The sequence below is a fragment of the Zootoca vivipara genome, chromosome Z1 (assembly GCF_965207765.1).
Source record: "Zootoca vivipara chromosome Z1, rZooViv2.hap1.1, whole genome shotgun sequence".
Classification (NCBI taxonomy): domain Eukaryota; kingdom Metazoa; phylum Chordata; class Lepidosauria; order Squamata; family Lacertidae; genus Zootoca; species Zootoca vivipara.
This window is the reverse complement of record NC_142583.1, coordinates 63,304,552-63,322,649: the sequence shown is the minus strand read 5'-3', so window position 1 is coordinate 63,322,649 and position 18,098 is coordinate 63,304,552. Positions and strand designations below refer to the sequence as shown.

Here is an 18,098-nt window from a genome sequence, read left to right as displayed (position 1 = left end):
GGCAAGTCCAAGCGCGGCGGGGAACCAGGGAGCGCGGCGCGGTGGACGGGAACGCTGAACTCGCGCTCCGCTGGGCTCCGCCTCCGCCCACCAGCCCTGCTTCTAGGGAGGGGCACAGCCCGGCGGAGCGCGAGTTCGCCATTCCCGCCCGCCGCGCTGCGCCCTCCCTCCAGCTCCCCGTCGCGCCCTCTGGCAAGGCCAAGCGCGGCGGGGAACCAGAGAGCGCGGCGCGGCGGGCGGGAACGCTGAACTCGCGCTCCGCTGGGCTGGGCTCTGCCTCCGCCCACCAGCCCTGCTTCTAGGGAGGGGCACAGCCCAGCGGAGCGCGAGTTCGCCGTTCCCGCCCGCCGCGCTGCGCCCTCCCTCCAGCTCCCCGTCGCGCCCTCTGGCAAGGCCAAGCGCGGCGGGGAACCAGAGAGCGCGGCGCGGCGGGCGGGAACGCTGAACTCGCGCTCCGCTGGGCTGGGCTCCGCCTCCGCCCACCAGCCCTGCTTCTAGGGAGGGGCACAGCCCGGCGGAGCGCGAGTTCGCCGTGCCCGCCCACTTTGGCGCCCCTCCCCTTCCGTGCCTTGGCCCCTCCCCTTGCCCCCCCCTAGTTTTGATCCTGGGTACGCCCATGCGTCCAGTTGTACAGATGCACCATGGCGTTTCTCCTCTCTACACTCGTCCCATTGGCCATTTCTCCTCTGGTCACTGCTATGAATGCACAACTTGACTGTCTGTCTCCAGGCACTGTGGTCATCTGCAAGGGGTTCCCACTTGGCAGGCCTTCGTGTCAAGTTTGCAGACATCTTTGTAGCGCAGAATTGGTCTGCCAACTGGCTTGGTGCTGGAACATATCTTGCTACTCAACTTGCCTAGCCTATTCAGAGGTGGGGAGGACACAAGAGGGAGCCTCTCTTAGGGATTCTGAAAGCTACCCACCTGGTCCAGTGGTTGCCTGAATGCTTTATGGATTCATATTTGGATCCCTCTCTCCCAAGCAGGCTTCCGGGTGGCTGCAGCAGCTTGTTTTTGATCAGCTGCAGCATCCACATTCTCAGCTATTATTGCTGTGTGTTTCAACTTGTTTAATGTAAATTGCATGTGAATATATATTTGGCTCGTAACAGGCTTAAAACATATGATAGTATGCAGTTAAGGCACACCATCAAACAACAATTTGTATTGGAAAATGTATTAATGGTGGCATACTTTGCACAGGGCCCCAAATTAGGATCTTTTAGTGCCATTTAGAGCCCTGGCTCAAACATGGCAACAGCAGTATGACTGCTTGAAGTGCAAATGATGGCAGCCATTCAGTGCACAGTTACTCTCCCTTCATTCTGATCGACATCAAAGGGGATTGTGCCTTTGTGCCCTTAAAAGCAGAATCGGTGTGATGCAGAATGACCTAGTGCCAGCTGTTCCTGAAAGCTGAAGGCGCAGATCTAGTGTGCATTTCATTTTCCAAGGGGGGGGGGGAATCTCTCTTGACCAACACTTGGGTAGCTCTTGCACAGTTTTGCTCTCCAAGCATGACCTTTACGCCCTAATTTTCCAGGCTTCCCCTGCATATATAGTCACCTGGCCAATCAATGTACTTTTGGACTCTACTGAAGAACAGCAGTCGCCTCTGCTGAGATACATAATAAGAGGCTTGAGGACTCCCACCAATCAGCAGCTGTGGGAGGAGAAGGCCCATGGAAATACTAGCTGCTAGCAACTGCCAGCAGACCACCTTATTATACTGAGTCAAACTATTGGTCTAACTAGCTTAATATTGTCTACACTGACTGGCAGCGAGTTTCCATTTCAGGCAACATCAGAAGAGTCCTGCCTAATCAGGACACAGGGCCATGTGGTCTAACACTCTGTTTTCACAGTGGCCAACCAGATACCTAGATGTCTCTCCAGCTGGAAAAGCATCAAGTGCTTTGATTTAAGCATCCCCAAACTGCGGCCCTCCAGATGTTTTAGCCTACAACTCCCATGATCCCTAGCTAACAGGACCAGTGGTCAGGGAAGATGGGAAATGTAGTCCAAAACATCTGGAGGGCCGAAGTTTGGGGATGCCTGGCTTAGATTGAGGAGGTGGTCAAACCATCTGAAGGACCAGGGCCCTAGTGCTCACCTTTCATGAACTGTCCAGACCGAGCTATATATAAAGCAGCGGGGCATAGGATTGGTTGCCTCTGGTCACATGAGATTCTGGTCTGCCGGCTTAGCATCCATGTTTGTACTACCTATCTAGAGGCCCCTTGTTGGTATGGTTAGTAGAGAATCAATGCCTGGTCCACAGCTTTTGAGCTTTGCTGTGTTTTGGGCTCTTTGCACAGTGTAGGTTCTGCCATACTGTGCCTTTGCAGAGGCCCATAGCAGTGTACACAGGTGGGAAGCATCACTAGTCTTTGCTGGCTCAAGTCCTGCCTCTTCAGGTGCCACTCAGCAGTACTGGCAAGTACATGTTTACCTCACCGACTCAGCCTCTCTTTGGCAGCAACTGCTGCCTCTGGTGAAATCCACATATGAAAGATCTCTGAAAAACCTTAAACAATGTTTGCAGATGTTTGGAAGTTTTCTTCCAATTCTTGGAAAGAGGATGTTTGTTCTTTAATTGCAAAGCCTCAAACAGGAAATCTTTTATTAACAAAAGCATATCAATATGAGTTGCTCGTTTCTATTAACAAGGAGGAAATACATTAAGAAAGATAATTTAAGCAATTACTCCAAAGAACTTCTGAAGATGATGGACAGATGTTGTCTTCATGCTGTGTGTGTGTGTGTGTGTGTGTGTGTGTGTGTGTGTGTGTGTTCTGCAAATGGTATAGAAAGGTTGTTGAAGAATTTTGAATATCTTTCATTTAGGAAGATAGTATCCCCCCCCCCCCCACTTTCCTTTATTTCCACCCTATGTATATCACATCTGTTTAATGCAATTACGGTAGCCCTTGCTTCAAATTGCACATTATGGCAAATTAACCAGTTAGGTTTTTCTGTTTGTATAATGCCATAATCCAGTTACCTGATGGCTTCCATGTGGCTCCAAGAGGGTAAAGGGGTATTCAGAGGGAGGCATGCAGCTGAAGTATTAACCTTCCTCAGAATTGGACCAGGACCTGAAACCAGAATTGAAACCTATCCTTGAGCCATCTTCTCACATTGCTGTGATATGATCCCAAAGCTCCAGGCATTATCCATCAACGGTGTCTCCGGAAAATTTTACACATCACTTGGGTAGACAGGGGGACTAATACCAGTGTATTGGAAGAAGCAAAGATCACCAGTGTTGAAGCAATGATTCTGTAACATCCACTTCGCTGGACTCGTCTTGTTGTGCAGATGCCTGATTATCGTCTTCCAAAGCAACTATTCTATTCCGATCTTAAAAATGGAAAGCGTAATGCTGGTGGTCAACAAAAGAGGTTTAAAGACTCTCTCAAGGCAAATCTTAAAAGAAAATGCTGTATAAACAGCAACAATTGAGAAACACTGGCCTGCGCGCACTCCAATTGGAGAACAGCCTTTACCAAAGGTGTGGTGGGCTTTGAAGACACCCGAACTCAGGACGCAAGGGAGAAACATGCTAAGAGGAAGGCACACTTGGTGAACCCTCACCATGGTCAACTCCCGCCCAGAAACCAATGTCCCCACTGTGGAAGGACGTGTGGATCCAGAATTGGCCTCTACAGTCACTTATGGACTCACTGTTAAAACCAGGTTTATGGAAGACAATCGTACTCGGCTACGAGGGATCACCAAAGAGAGAGCATGGAATCCAGTTTTGCCAGATCTGGATATGTTTTGCTCATCAAGGCTTCTCCAACCAGCACTGCCAAGTTGCCACCAGGTCCTCTTCCTGAAGATTATTCTGTAAGCATTGCTGCTTTGACCAAGTGCCATCCACGATGACTACACAGTAAGGCCACAACTTACGCAGGGGCTCCCATCCAGAGATTGCGCCTGAAGTCAAAACACATTGGGTGCAATGCTGGGTGGGGTTGCCAAAGCATTTTTTCCCCTAGACGCCCGCTTCCTTGTTAATAAAACTTAATGCTCACAAGTCAAATGTGCATAAGTTGCAGGCTGACTGCAATGGCTAAGTATCGACAGAGCTTCCTTCAATCAGACCCTCAAATCAGCATCTATGTCACACTGTGGTTGATAACAATACGTCTTGCCTGTTCCATGCCCCTTCTCAGTCCTGCCTTCAAGTTGTTTTAACCTTAGAAACTTTTTTAAAATGAGGTACAAGTTCTCATATGTTGATAAAAGTGCCATGGGTGAAAATGTAAGATGGCAGCAAGAAAGGAGAGGTGCCACTGCTCCATACCATCTAAAAAAAACCACTGTCTGTCTTCATTAGTAAAATCCTCTAGGAAATCTTTCCCCCCAGTCTTTAACCCAGTCTTCATGATGGGAGAGTCCCATGGAGTGCAAGAAGATCAAACCTATCCATTCTGAAGGAAATCAGCCCAGAGTGCTCACTGGAAGGACAGATCCTGAAGCTGAGGCTCCAATACTTTGGCCACCTCATGAGAAGGGAAGACTCCCTGGAAAAGACCCTGATGTTGGGAAAGATGGAGGGTACAAGGAGAAGGGGACAACAGAGGACGAGATGGTTGGACAGTGTTCTCGTAGCTACGAACATAAGTTTGACCAAACTGCGGGAGGCAGTGGAAGACAGGAGTGCCTGGCGTGCTCTGGTCCATGGGGTCACGAAGAGTCGGACACGACTAAACGACTAAACGACTAAACGACAACAATGATGGGAATACTGCCTACAGCTTCACGTAGGACATCCCTTGATTTCCTAGAAACAGGTGACATAAGGGTACAAGGCTCTTGAGCGTAGTGAATGAAAGAGAACCTATTTGCTGATGCAGAGAGCTGTTCTTAAAACATCGTTAGAAATCAAAGGAGAGCGTCAACATCTGCCCAGCCAAGTTCGCTGGATTTTTTTTCTTCTTCGATGTATTTGGCTAAGTGTGCTCTGACGTGGGAGTCCACTGCAAAAAGGAAGAAGACGGAAAACCCAAGCGATGTTTTGCCACCTGAAGATACCTGGAGCAGAAAGACATAAAACGTTAAAAGAAAATAGCAAAGTCAAAGAAGCTCTTGTTTGGAGCAGGTAGAAAAGATCGTTCAAAAGTTTTACACAGCTGATGATAGCCAATCTTTCTTTATTATTATTTAAACCATATCTTTAACAGTCTTTAGACTGGCTTTAGGCAAAGCAAATTGACCATGTGGCTTAAGGATAATTTTCGCATTGCAGCTTAAACATTCAGGAGCATTCCCAGAAGCTCTTTGGGAGACATTGCACTGGGACCACACCATCAGGTCTTAATCACTTCTCAAACTCTTAGCCATACCTCACCTACTAGACTTTCCTGGGTTATAGCCCAGAGAACTCCTGTGCTAAAGAATTAAGAACAGCATCAGGAATCCCAGACTCTCAAGGATCTCCTTATGAGAGTGGTTTGCTCGGAGGCGAGGACTGTGGATCTGTTACCCATGGCAGAGGGGGCACCTGGTTCTTGGCAGTGGGATGGAAGATAGTCCCCCAGGCTCCTCCTCCTCTTCCAGCTGCCCAGCCTTCCCTCTCAGGCCTCTCCTGTTGCTGTGGAATCTCTCTGCTCTATGGGTGGGGCAGGACAGGGAGCTAATAATAATAATAATAATAATAATAATAATAATAATAATAATTTATTATTTATACCCCGCCCATCTGGCTGGGCTTCCCCTGCCACTCTGGGCGGCTTCCAACAAACATTAAAATACATCAAATATCACAGATTAAAAACTTCTAAATGTCAGGTAGTCGTTTATCTCTCTGACCTCTGATGGGAGGGTGTTCCACAGGGCGGGATGCCACTACCGAGAAGGCCCTCTGCCTGGTTTCCTGTAGCTTTGCTTCTCGCAGTGAGGGAACCGCCAGAAGGCCCTCGGCGCTGGACCTCAGTGTCCAGGCAGAACGATGGGGGTGGAGACGCTCCTTCAGGTATACTGGTCCGACTGTCTCTGCTCCCCCAGCCTCTAAAGGTGAAGGAGTGGAGAGACCCTTCTTCCTTATCAGCCTGTTCCACACCGACGGCACCCTCCATGTCCTCCTCCTCTTCTTCTTCCTCACCTGAGAGCACCATGCCCTCCAACATTTCTCCGATGAAAACAGGGGCGTCTTTAGGAAAAGTGGGACATTCCGGGTTCAAATCAGAAACCGGGGCAGCTTCTGTAAATCTGAGACTGTTCCTGGAAAATAGGGACACTTGGAGGGTCTTCTGACCAGCCCCAGCCCCAAGCTAGTAGGGCTCGCTGGGCTCATGGAAAGTCCCTTGGCTCTGACTTTTTAGCCCAACTCCCAGCTCCCCTCTGACTGTTCCTACTGCTTAGTCCCGTCACAGTTCCTCCCTGCCTGCCTGCCTGCCTGCTGTCCATGCTTCTTTGGTGGTGCACGAAAAGTACAGAAAGCTTTTCAGTTTCTAATGCCATCTGAATGAATACAGGAACGCACACTCAGGAGCCTGTTCTCACTGTGAATTACTACTTGCAAATGCAGCCAACACCCTGTTTACACAGATAAGCAAATCCGCAGTCTGCTGAGCTTCCTCCAGTCAGAGCAGCAGCTGTGGAACACTGTGGATAATAGTTGACTGGAAAGCACATGTTGCACACACAGGGAAAACAGTTCTTCTTCTGTACAGGGAAGAAGCTTTTCTTTTGAAGACTTAAAAGCTGCGACATCTGCTGCTCAGCCAGCCACTGTCTCCCCTGCAATCTTGCTTCTGAGATGCGAAAGGAAGGGGGGTGGTTGGTGGTGGGGGGTTGATTATTGTTTTTTCATGTGTGCCTCTGAACTTTTGTGCATGTGGTTGTTTTTTTTAAAAAAGGACACAAAAACTTAGGAGCAATGGCCTAGGGAGCAAGCATCTATTCCTTTGATCCTGTCACTTGTTGGGGTGCAGTTAGCAATCTCTAAACATTTCACAAGGTGTTCTGATTTTATTCACTTTTCCGAACCGATCTTAACAGCCACCGGGGTCACTATAGATAGAACAAGTACTGCAGAGCAAAAAGCTTTCCAACTACTATTTAGCCTTAACATTATTCATTTTGCAGCTTGCCTTTTTTTTAAGAGCAGGGGAGGGGAATCCACTCAAAAGTGAGAGCTTGAGAAACCTGCTTCTTTTTAGAAACAAGAAAGTCAAGACCCTGAGTATTTCAGATATCTGAAAGGATCTAGGAGTCTTGGTAGACCACAGACTTGACATGAGTCAGCAGTGTGATGCAGCAGCTAAAAAAGCCAATGCAATTCTGGGCTGCATCAATAGGAGTATAGCATCTAGATCTAGGGAAGTAATAGGACCACTGTATTCTGCTCTGGTCAGACCTCACCTGGAGTACTGTGTCCAGTTCTGGGCACCACAGTTCAAGAAGGATACTGACAAGCTGGAACGTGTCCAGAAGAGGGCAACCAAAATGGTCAAAGGCCTGGAAACGATGCCTTATGAGGAACGGCTTAGGGAGCTGGGTATGTTTAGCCTGGAGAAGAGAAGGTTAAGGGGTGATATGATAGCCATGTTCAAATATATGAAAGGATGTCATATGGAGGAGGGAGAAATATTGTTTTCTGCTGCTCCAGAGAAGCGGACACGGAGCAATGGATTAAAACTTCAAGAAAGAAGATTCCACCTAAACATTAGGAAGAACTTCCTGACAGTAAGAGCTGTTCGGCAGTGGAATTTGCTACCAAGGAGTGTGGTGGAGTCTCCTTCTTTGGAGGTCTTTAAGCAGAGGCTTGACAGGCATATGTCAAGAATGCTTTGATGGTGTTTCCTGCTTGGCAGGGGGTTGGACTGGATGGCCCTTGTGGTCTCTTCCAACTCTATGATTCTATGAGAATCTGTGTGCTGTGCTATATACCTGCTATGCTGACAATCCACTTTGTCACCCATTGCCTGTTCACGAGGAAGAAACAGCTGATGAACACTTTCAAAAAGAGGCTCCAGTAGCTAAACGTGCAGCCCTAGATGGCCAAGGAAGTTGGTTCCACTCATATTAAATTTCACTGGGGAGGGAGGAGTATTTATACAGGAGCAGATGAGAGTCTGCTTCTACGCAGAGATCTCTGTATTGGGGTGACAGCCTTGCTTGCATGAATCTCCCAGCAAACGTGTTTTGAAAAATTAGCCGCCAACAATTTCCTTTCCTCGAAACCAGCACCCTTGTATTTCATGCAGGCAACATCGTGAAACGTGAGATAATATTCTAGTCGGCTTTCATCCCTCTTCTGGGCAAATCCGTCAGTTTCAACATTTTTTTCCAGAGCAGAACTGCTAAGGCCATCTGTTTTAAAGATATGGAAGCAAGGTCCGCTTCCTTTGCTTTCTGTAGCCCGGTGGTATGTTTGCTAGATGTAACCTGATCCACAGGTGACAAATTAGTTCCAAACAGTATTCAAGAAAAAATAAATGGTCTGTCATTAAGAATTTATTTTAACTTGTAATGTATTTTAAGCCTCTCCTTTTCAGTCAAATTGTTGTTTCAGGGCCTTGGGGCAGCACCTGCAAAACTGTCCGTGTTTTGGTGGTTTTTTTTTTTTTTAAAGAAAGCTTCCTCAATGAGTTAATAATTGACTCCTAAATATTGTCTCCCTTTTGCTTTCCACTCATTTACCTTTTATTTGGCAACCCTTCAACCTTTTTTTTCCATTGAAGACTCTTTCACCAGGTGGCATGGCTGGGGCTTCGATTCCCCCCACCCCACCCCTGATTTTCTTCCCGCTTTTCCACTTGAATAAGTGCACCAAAATAGGATTTATCATGGAGGACTGTTTGCTATCGTAGGCAAACTTTTTCAACAGGGGGCTGGTCCACTGTCCTTCAGACTGGGGGGCAGACTATATTTTGAAGAAGAAAAAATGAAGGAATTCCTGTTGTTGTTGTTTAGTCGTTTAGTCGTGTCCGACTCTTCGTGACCCCATGGACCATAGCACGCCAGGCACTCCTGTCTTCCACTGCCTCCCGCAGTTTGGTCAAACTCATGTTCGTAGCTTCGAGAACACTGTCCAACCATCTCGTCCTCTGCCGTCCCATTCTCCTTGTGCCCTCCATCTTTCCCAACATCAGGGTCTTTTCCAGGGAGTCTTCTCTTCTCATGAGGTGGCCAAAGTATTGGAGCCTCAGCTTCAGGATCTGTCCTTCCAGTGAGCACTCAGGGCTGATTTCCTTCAGAATGGAGAGGTTTTATCTTCTTGCAATCCATGGGACTCTATTCCTATGCCCCACAAATAACCCAGAGATGCATTTTAAATAAAAGGACACATTCTACTCATGTAAAAACACGCTGAATTCTGGACTGTCCACGGGCCGGATTGAGAAGGTGATTGGGCCGGATCCGGTCCCGGGGCCTTAGTTTGCCTACCCATGGTGTAGGCCCTCAAAGGAGCAAAACTTTCTCACTTAACTAACTGCACGCTGGCTTATACAGTCAGTCAAGGCATGAATGACATAGCACAGTAGAGGATTTGTGTGAGTCTCTACCCTCTGGTGTACCCCTACCACAGTCTGTTGTTGTTTAGTCGTTTAGTCGTGTCCGACTCTTCATGACCCCATGGACCAGCACACACCAGGCCCTCTTGTCTTCCACTGCCTCCCGCAGTATGGCCAGACTCATGTTGGTGGCTTCGAGAACACTGTCCAAGCATCTTGTCCTCTGTCGTCCCCTTCTCCTTGTGCCCTCAATCTTTCCCAACATCGGGGTCTTTTCCAGGGAGTCTTCTCCTCTCATGAGGTGGCCAAAGTATTAGAGCCTCAGCTTCAGGATCTGTCCTTCCAGTGAGCACTCAGGGCTGATTTACTTCAGAATGGATAGGTTTGATCTTCTTGAAGTCCATGGGACTCTCAAGAGTCTCCTCCAGCACCATAATTCAAAAGCATCAATTCTTCGGCGATCAGCCTTCTTTATGCTCCAGCTCTCCGGCCCCGCACAGCATAGCTCATAGCTTCTCTGAGTTATTCAAGCCCCTTTCGCCACGACAAGGCAGTGATCCATGAAGGAGCTAAACAGTCTAGGATCCCCAAATATCCAAAGAGACCTTGGTTCCCATTAAACCTGCCCTGATATTAAGCGGCTTCTTAGAGGCCTAGGTCTGGGTGTTGCACTTCCTGAGTTGTCGTGACAGGGTGCCAGAGAAGAGCTCCCTTCCCTTGTTTATGTGACAACCAATTTGAATGGCTTTTAGGTGCCGGGTAGAAAATGTCTAACTGACCTGAGCTCTTGGTGATTTTTTTTTTTTACGTGGCCTTCATGCCTCCTGTTGTTTTAGTGATGCTTTCGACTTACTGTGTGCTGCTGTTTTGCTGTGTGCCATCTTGTTTCGTTGCGATGTTTTAACTGATATCGCAAGACACCCTGGGGATTTTGTATTGAAGACAGAGCAGAGATGTTGCAATGAGCCAATGTGCTTTGTGTGCGAAGCGCTGGAGGTGAGCTTGGGATGGGATGGGAGCAAGCGCCATGTAGACTGGATTGGTTATGCATCCCTTCGCCTCGAAATGGCTTTGCGCCCACACCCTTAAAGTCATCTTGTGACATTCGCACTGACTGTTTAATTATCAGTACTGTATGAAACACATTGTCTGCTGTTGATCACGCTAAGGGGTGAGATGTTTTAAAAGACTGCCTATAAACCTATCTTCTCTTGAGGCGGAAAGGTGTGGCAAAGCTGAAAAGCGATAGAACATCTTAAGAGAATCTATCCAACACACTTGTAACTTTTATGAATGAAAGCTTTATAAGTGCTTATAAAGTACTTCTAAATGAATTTTTTGAAAGGGGGCGAAAAGAACAATGAAGTTGAATGCTGACAGGTGATACAGGATCAAAAGCAAAAGGAAGCCTTTGTACCTTTATCACAGGATTTCTTTTTACTTTCAAATATTTTTGATAGAGTGTTTGAAGATTTTTTTTTTTTTAGGAGACACTGATAGACATCCAGGCTGCTTCCCTGTAGAGCTGTGTAACTTTTGTCATTCTTCACATGGCAGATTTGTGCGAAAACACCTACTTTAGGAAATTAATTTTACAATCAGATGAGAGTTGAAAGATGTCCTTTATGTTGTACACCTAACATAAGACAGAGTACACTTTGCCAACTTTTTAAACATTGGAACATCCCATGTAATTTAAGGTGTTTGCTTTTAATCTGTTACTTCTGCTTTTTTTTAAAAAAATGAAGCAATTATTCATATGCTCACAACAAGCTTTCTGTCTTTTATCCTTGCAGCTTCAATATATCGTTTATTACAGTTCTTGCAATTTAGAGGAAATACTTTTCTGCTAGGAGTAGAAATTCTTTTATCACAGCTCAATTTTTCCTCTTCTGAGGCTTTTTCTCTGCAGTGGTTGGGGAGGAAAAGACATTGCTGAGTTTTGATTCTGAGGCACACACCCCTTTTATAAAAAATAGGATCCTTCTGGTCTTTCCAGTCTGGGATATTTACAGTGGTAAATACCCTAGCCACATTGCACCATTGTTTAATGGTGGTATCATGGCTTCCCTGCTCACATTCTGACCATCCTCCAAATCCAACTGATCTCCCTGATGTGTGGAAATGGCAAATGTTTGTTTTACTCCAGGAGCCAAAGAGAGTGACTTTCAGCTTTCTCAGAACATGCAATTATTGTGCTGCATTCCCTCCTCAGAATTAGTTGTTGTTTCCCGCCCACCTCAGTTTCACATGCCTCCTTATAAAAACAAAACTCCAAGCTCCCTGCTTCTGCCACTGGGATCCTGCTTCCTAGTTTTGACATGTAAAGGTAAAGGTAAAGGGACCCCTGACCATTAGGTCCAGTCGTGTCCGACTCTGGGGTTGCGCGCTCATCTCGCATTATTGGCCGAGGGAGTCGGCGTACAGCTTCCAGGTCATGTGGCCAGCATGACAAAGCCGCTTTTGGCAAACCAGAGCAGCACATGGAAACGCCGTTTACCTTCCCGCTGTAGCGGTTCCTATTTATCTACTTGCATTTTGACATGCTTTCGAACAGCTAGGTTGGCAGGAGCTGGGACCGAGCAACGGGAGCTCACCCCGACACAGGGATTTGAACCGCCGACCTTCTGATCAGCAAGCCCTAGGCTCAGTGGTTTAACCACAGCGCCACCTGGGTCCCAGTTTTGACATGTACCCAATTATAAAGAACACTCCTCCATGCCTGTTTTGGAGCTCCTATGCTTTGTAGAGAGCGCAAAATGTGCTCTGAAGCTCAACATCAAAAAAACTAAGATCATGGCCACTGGTCCCATCACCTCCTGGCAAATAGAAGGGGAAGAAATGGAGGCAGTGAGAGATTTTACTTTCTTGGGCTCCATGATCACTGCAGATGGTGACAGCAGTCACAAAATTAAAAGACGCCTGCTTCTTGGGAGAAAAGCAATGATAAACCTAGGCAGCATCTTAAAAAGCAGAGACATCACCTTGCCTACAAAGGTCCGTATAGTTAAAGCTATGGTTTTCCCAGTAGTGATGTATGGAAGTGAGAGCTGGACCATAAAGAAGGCTGATTGCCAAAGAATTAATGCTTTTGAATTATGGTGCTGGAGGAGACTCTTGAGAGTCCCATGGACTGCAAGAAGACCAAACCTATCCATTCTTAAGGAAATCACCCCTGAGTGCTCACTGGAAGGACAGATCCTGAAGCTGAGGCTCCAATACTTTGGCCACCTCATGAAAAGAGAAGACTCCCTGGAAAAGACCCTGATGTTGGGAAAGATTGAGGGCACTAGGAGAAGGGGACGACAGAGGATGAGATGGTTGGACAGTGTTCTCGAAGCTACTAACATGAGATTGACCAAACTGCGGGAGGCAGTGGAAGACAGGAGTGCCTGGCGTGCTCTGGTCCATGGGGTCACGAAGAGTTGGACACGTCTAAACGACAACAATGCTTTGTAGATGGATTAGGGGAGTTATTTGGTTTACATTCCCATTGGAGCATTGACCAGACCTGCTGTGCCTCACATAGACTGAGAGGGTTCCTTCAGACACCTCCAACATTCTCCCATCGGGGCACATTCTGTAGCAATAGCGTAGTCTCCTATAGCGAGTCTGCCCTTGTGTTATGATCAGGAAATGCCTCAGGGACCCCAGAGTTGTACAGTTTGTACAGAGGTGTACAGTTTGAAAACCACTTGGAGTCTTATCGCAGCCTTGAAAATCAGTTCACAAAAGTTACTGATATTTGTAAGGTGCCATGTACTTAGATAGTGCATTGTTGTTCCATACATTTTCATAATGGTTGACATAGCGGGGATAAGGAACCACTTGGAGGGTGTTTGAATTTGCCTCCTTCCCTCCCCTCCTTTCCCCTTCCCTCCTCTTCTCCCTTCCTTCCTTCTTTTGAAATCAGTTTTATTTGATTTTACAAATGTGAATTAGTTACAATGCTAAATACATATCTATAAAATGAGATTTCTCCGAATCTCACAACTTCCCCCCCCATCCCTTCCATGGGGCCTATTGTCAACATTTCCAACTGCATATTATTTCATAGTCTATGTTTTGTATCTATCCATATTTTCCATAATATTTGTTACATGCAAGTGGGATTAAAATCCTGCCAAAGTTTTCATCTGTTTACAGTGGTCTCCTAAATAAATGATAAACTTTCCCCATTCTTTCTTGAATTTATTGTCTGCCCCCTTTCTTTCTTTCTTTCTTTCTTTCTTTCTTTCTTTCTTTCTTTCTTATTGATGCACATGTGAATTTTAATACTTCTATGGGGATAGAGATTTTAAATTTGGACTTTTGAGAGTGCATCAGGTCTTGGATCACCAAACTTTTTAAAAAAGAGAGGATAGCCCCAAAATATTGGGGATTTTCTTTCTCTTTTACCAAGAAGGAAGGATACACTTTCTTTACTGTATTTATACCCTCCATTTTCAGTCAATATTGGCTGCCAAGGTGCTGTAGCAGCAGCATAATTGCACAGGAGTATCCAGTTTCCCATTCATGCCAACCAGAGATACAACAGAAACATTTTTGCCCAATTGTCGCCTATTTAGAATACAAACAAAAACTATTCAGATTTTTGCCAGGGAATGTCTGTACCACATGTCCTTTCTCCTTCCCAGGTCTCAAGACAGGAACTTGTTCTTACTGCCACTGCTCTGTCCAATAATATGTGTAGTATTAAATAGTCGCTTAGCATTCCTAAACTGCCCCCCAAGTAAGTATAATAGTCTTTCATTGCCCTCAGATATTCTCTCTTTAAAAGCAGCTTCAAGGCTATTTTCTCTTAAGGCAGCTGCAATTTCCTAGCAAATTCAAATAGGTAATTAGAGCGCAGGTCACACCTTTCCCTATGACAGCCTCAGGGCAAGGAAAAGGTAAATGAAAGGAGATGGAAGTCCTCCCAGAAACAAAGACCACACTCACAGAGCATTGTGAAATCGACTTATTCCAAGTCTTCATCTTCGTTTACTGGATCTTGTTCAGCACAAAAATGGACACAAGCCACAGAGCTTTTTGCAACCCAGAGCAGGATGCTCTGCCCTTCAAAGGGCTGGCTCAATATTTGATGGCAATTCAATCAGAACCTGACTGAGCTTGCCCAATGGCTTTTTTTTTAAAGGGTAAGATTCAAGCATAGGAATGGGCTCTTGAGTCCCCCTCTGGTTGTCTCCGGGCAATTTCAAGTTGCAGACGCTACCAGGTAATTCGTTGATTCCCTGCTATTGGAGTAAGGACATTTTTCTGTTGCCTATATATCTTTGCAAGATGCCATGTACAATGTATGTTTGTTAAACAAAGGTACATGAAAGCTGCCACTCTTTCATAGTAAAAATACGTTTGGAAACAAATTGGCTTCCTTTTGTAAAGACGGAAAGACAATGTATGGAAAATAATTAACTAAATAAATAGGAAAAGGGCTGGAGCAGAATGTAAAATATCAATTCACTGATTAATTCAGGGCTCATTCTAACAGTGGGTTTCCAATACTACTTGTCAGATACTATAGGTGTTTTTCTGGGATGCACTTGCTATGAAAGCCAGGCTGGGTTAGTGTATAGGCAGTGCAAGCTGAGTCCAGGATTTTTCCATGAATTCACTCTTTGGCCTTGAGTGATCTTTTTCTCTGTCTAAAGCAAGAGCAAACACACTGATATTTGCATAACTCTTTGCAAATGCAAAATGCAGTCTAACATGCTCAGCTCTGAGAGTAAGCCCTAAGGTAAAGGTAAAGGGACCCCTGACCAGCAGGTCCAGTCATGACCGACTCTGGGGTTGCGCGCTCATCTCGCATTATTGGCTGAGGGAGCCGGCGTACAGCTTCCAGGTCATGTGGCCAGCATGACAAAGCCGCTTCTGGCAAACCAGAGCAGCACATGGAAACGCCGTTTACCTTCCCGCTGTAGCGGTTCCTATTGATCTACTTGCATTTTGACGTGCTTTCGAACTGCTAGGTTGGCAGGAGCTGGGACCAAGCAATGGGAGCTCACCCCGTCACAGGGATTCGAGCCGCCGACCTTCTGATCAGCAAGCCCTAGGCTCAGTGGTTTAACCCACAGCGCCACTGAACTCAATTGGACTTACTTTGGAGTAAACATGCACTCTGTTGTGCAAACTGCCCTGGGATCTTCGGAGGAAGGGCAGTATACAAATTAATAATAATAATAATAATACCTTGGACTTGGCTGGAAAAGTATAGCATGAAATATAGTACATGTCCTCAAAAGCAAATAATCAGTATGAATGGCAAAAGTCCTCCTTGTTTGGACACTTTATTTTAATCACACTTTTCTATCCCCTTCTGCTCTCTCTCCCATTCCCAGTCCATAATCTTCATTCGGGATCTAAATTTCCGTGGCCAGGAAGTATCCGCATATATCGATTATGCACACCGGTTAAAGGTGGACGAGTTTGAAGTCTATTTCAGTGGCAAGAAGAAGCTTTTCCCCAGGCACTCTGATCTGAGGTTGGTTGCTCATTTTCTTCCTATTTATGAAATACAGACAGTTAGCATAGTAAGTTTCCATTGACATCTGTGGGAAGGCCATGGCCTGTTCTTGGATCTCTGCCTTTTTAGTTGGAACCACACAAGCCCATAGCCTTCTGGGTGGTGGCCATTGACTACAGTGAGAAGGTATCGATGTAATTGTTCATACAACTGAGCTACAAATAAAGCAGTAACATGGAAACAACAGTATTCAAATCAAATTAGCGGCAATACACAGTCAATTTACATAGTGGCAAAGGGGCATGGGGACAATCCAAACAGCACATTATTAGTTGTTGTTTTTTAAAAAGTTGTTGTTTTTTAAAAGGACAGGCTTTACTGTCCACCAGAAAACCAAAAAATGGGGAGTGAAATACAGTTCTCGAGGGAGGGCATTCCAGAGCCTCGTAGCTGCAGCAATGAATGCCTGCTTACCAACTTAACCTCAGATAGAGGCAGGACATGGAACAGAGCCCCTTCTAAAGATTTAATTGGTGAACAGTCTGATATGGAAACCAGTGGTCATTTAGCTACCTGGGCCCAAGCCATTTTGGAATTTTGCACTGGAATCTGGAAAAAAAAACACCAACAACAACCAGGGAACAGTATAGCTGGAAGAGTATTGGAGTAACATAAAGAATGTGGACCAGAAAGCTCTAACACTTGTTTATGTGTATACTGTATGTCTGTTGCTTAATTTCTCATGCCACTATTCAACATTTCCCTCCCCCCGTGATATAATCTGAGGCCCTTCTCCCTGTGTTCCCTTCTCAAGGTGTCCATAGGGTGGCAACACAATATTGGGCCTTTTCAGTGGTGGCCTCCCATTTGTGAAATGCTCTCTTTTTTCTCTTGCCCTGGGTTTTTGGCCCTTAGTTTGAATGGTGGCATCATGGCCTCTTTTGGTGGTGTGGGATCTGTAAGTCCTGCCTTTTACCTATTTAGATATATTTGTAGGGGTATTTTTTATTGGTTCTTAACTGATTTTAATAAGTCCTGCCTTTTACCTATTTAGATATGTTTGTAGGGTTTTTTATTGGTTCTAAACTGATTTTAATAATAATAATAATAATAATAATAATAATAATAATAATAATATATTATTTATACCCTGCCCATCTGACTGGGTTTCCTCAGCCACTCTGGGCGGCTTCCAACAGAAGAATTAAAATACAATAATCTATAAAACATTAAAAGCTTCCCTAAATAGGGCTGCCTTCAGATGTCCTCTAAAAGTCTGGCAGTTGTTTTTCTCTTTGACATCTGGTGGGAGGGCGTTCTACAGGGCGGGAGCCACTACCGAGAAGGCCCTCTGCCTGCAGAACGATGGGGGTGGACAATCTCCTTCAGGTATACTGGACCAAGGCCATTTAGGGCTTTAAATTTTAATGCAGTCTCTTTGGGTCACTCTGTGAGAAAACAACTAACAAGTACAAGCAACAAGAGCAACAACCGTTTGGTGACTTGCAGCTAAATGTGTGAACTTAAGTGTACTGGAAAACATTGTGCTTTGAAGTTTGGCAATCTATTTGTAGCATTTTATCTCTGAAAGTAGTTGCACACATGCATTTCATGACTTAATCCTGTAGCTATGAAGTCTGTGAACTTGCCTTCAAAATACATATTTATTTCATATTCATTTGCCAGAGCCTTGGATCCAATTAAAAGCTTATTCCTGGTTATCAAAAGCCAATGTAAATAGAAATGACCTTGCATATATTTTCAAAAGCCATTTTCTCTACTGAAAAGGGAATGTACAACAGAGGTACAATGTTTCTCTGTGTGCCCTTGCTGTCCAAATTTAGCATGTAGATGAGATAATCATGAAGATGTATTTGATAGAGAAGTATTTGTATTTAAGAGAAGTAGACCAGATAATGTAAATGTGGAGGAGGCAGTCTTAACGGTGCAGAAGACCCAAGCCTTGTACAGGATAAAGCCATAATCCTGATAGGGCTGAGTGAAATTATCTGAAAGCAGGGAAGAACCAGTGCAGATGGTGGAGCATTGGTCTCATGCAGGCACAGGCAAACTCGGACCTCCAAATGTTTTGAGACTACAATTCCCATCATTCCTGACCACTGGTCCTGTTAGCTAGGGATGATGGGAGTTGTAGTGCCAAAACG

At 45.5% G+C, this 18,098-nt stretch overlaps 1 protein-coding gene across 2 annotated transcripts in view; it reads left to right on the top strand.

Moving 5' to 3' along the window:
* Window positions 1-18,098, top strand: part of CFAP299 (cilia and flagella associated protein 299) — a 334,005-nt gene that overhangs the window by 263,885 nt on the left and 52,022 nt on the right. For both annotated transcript variants that reach the window (XM_088660604.1, XM_060278392.2), the window contains exon 4: window positions 15,809-15,951. In XM_088660604.1, coding sequence (XP_088516730.1) covers window positions 15,809-15,951 — 143 coding nt within the window. The remainder of the gene's footprint in view (window positions 1-15,808; window positions 15,952-18,098) is intronic.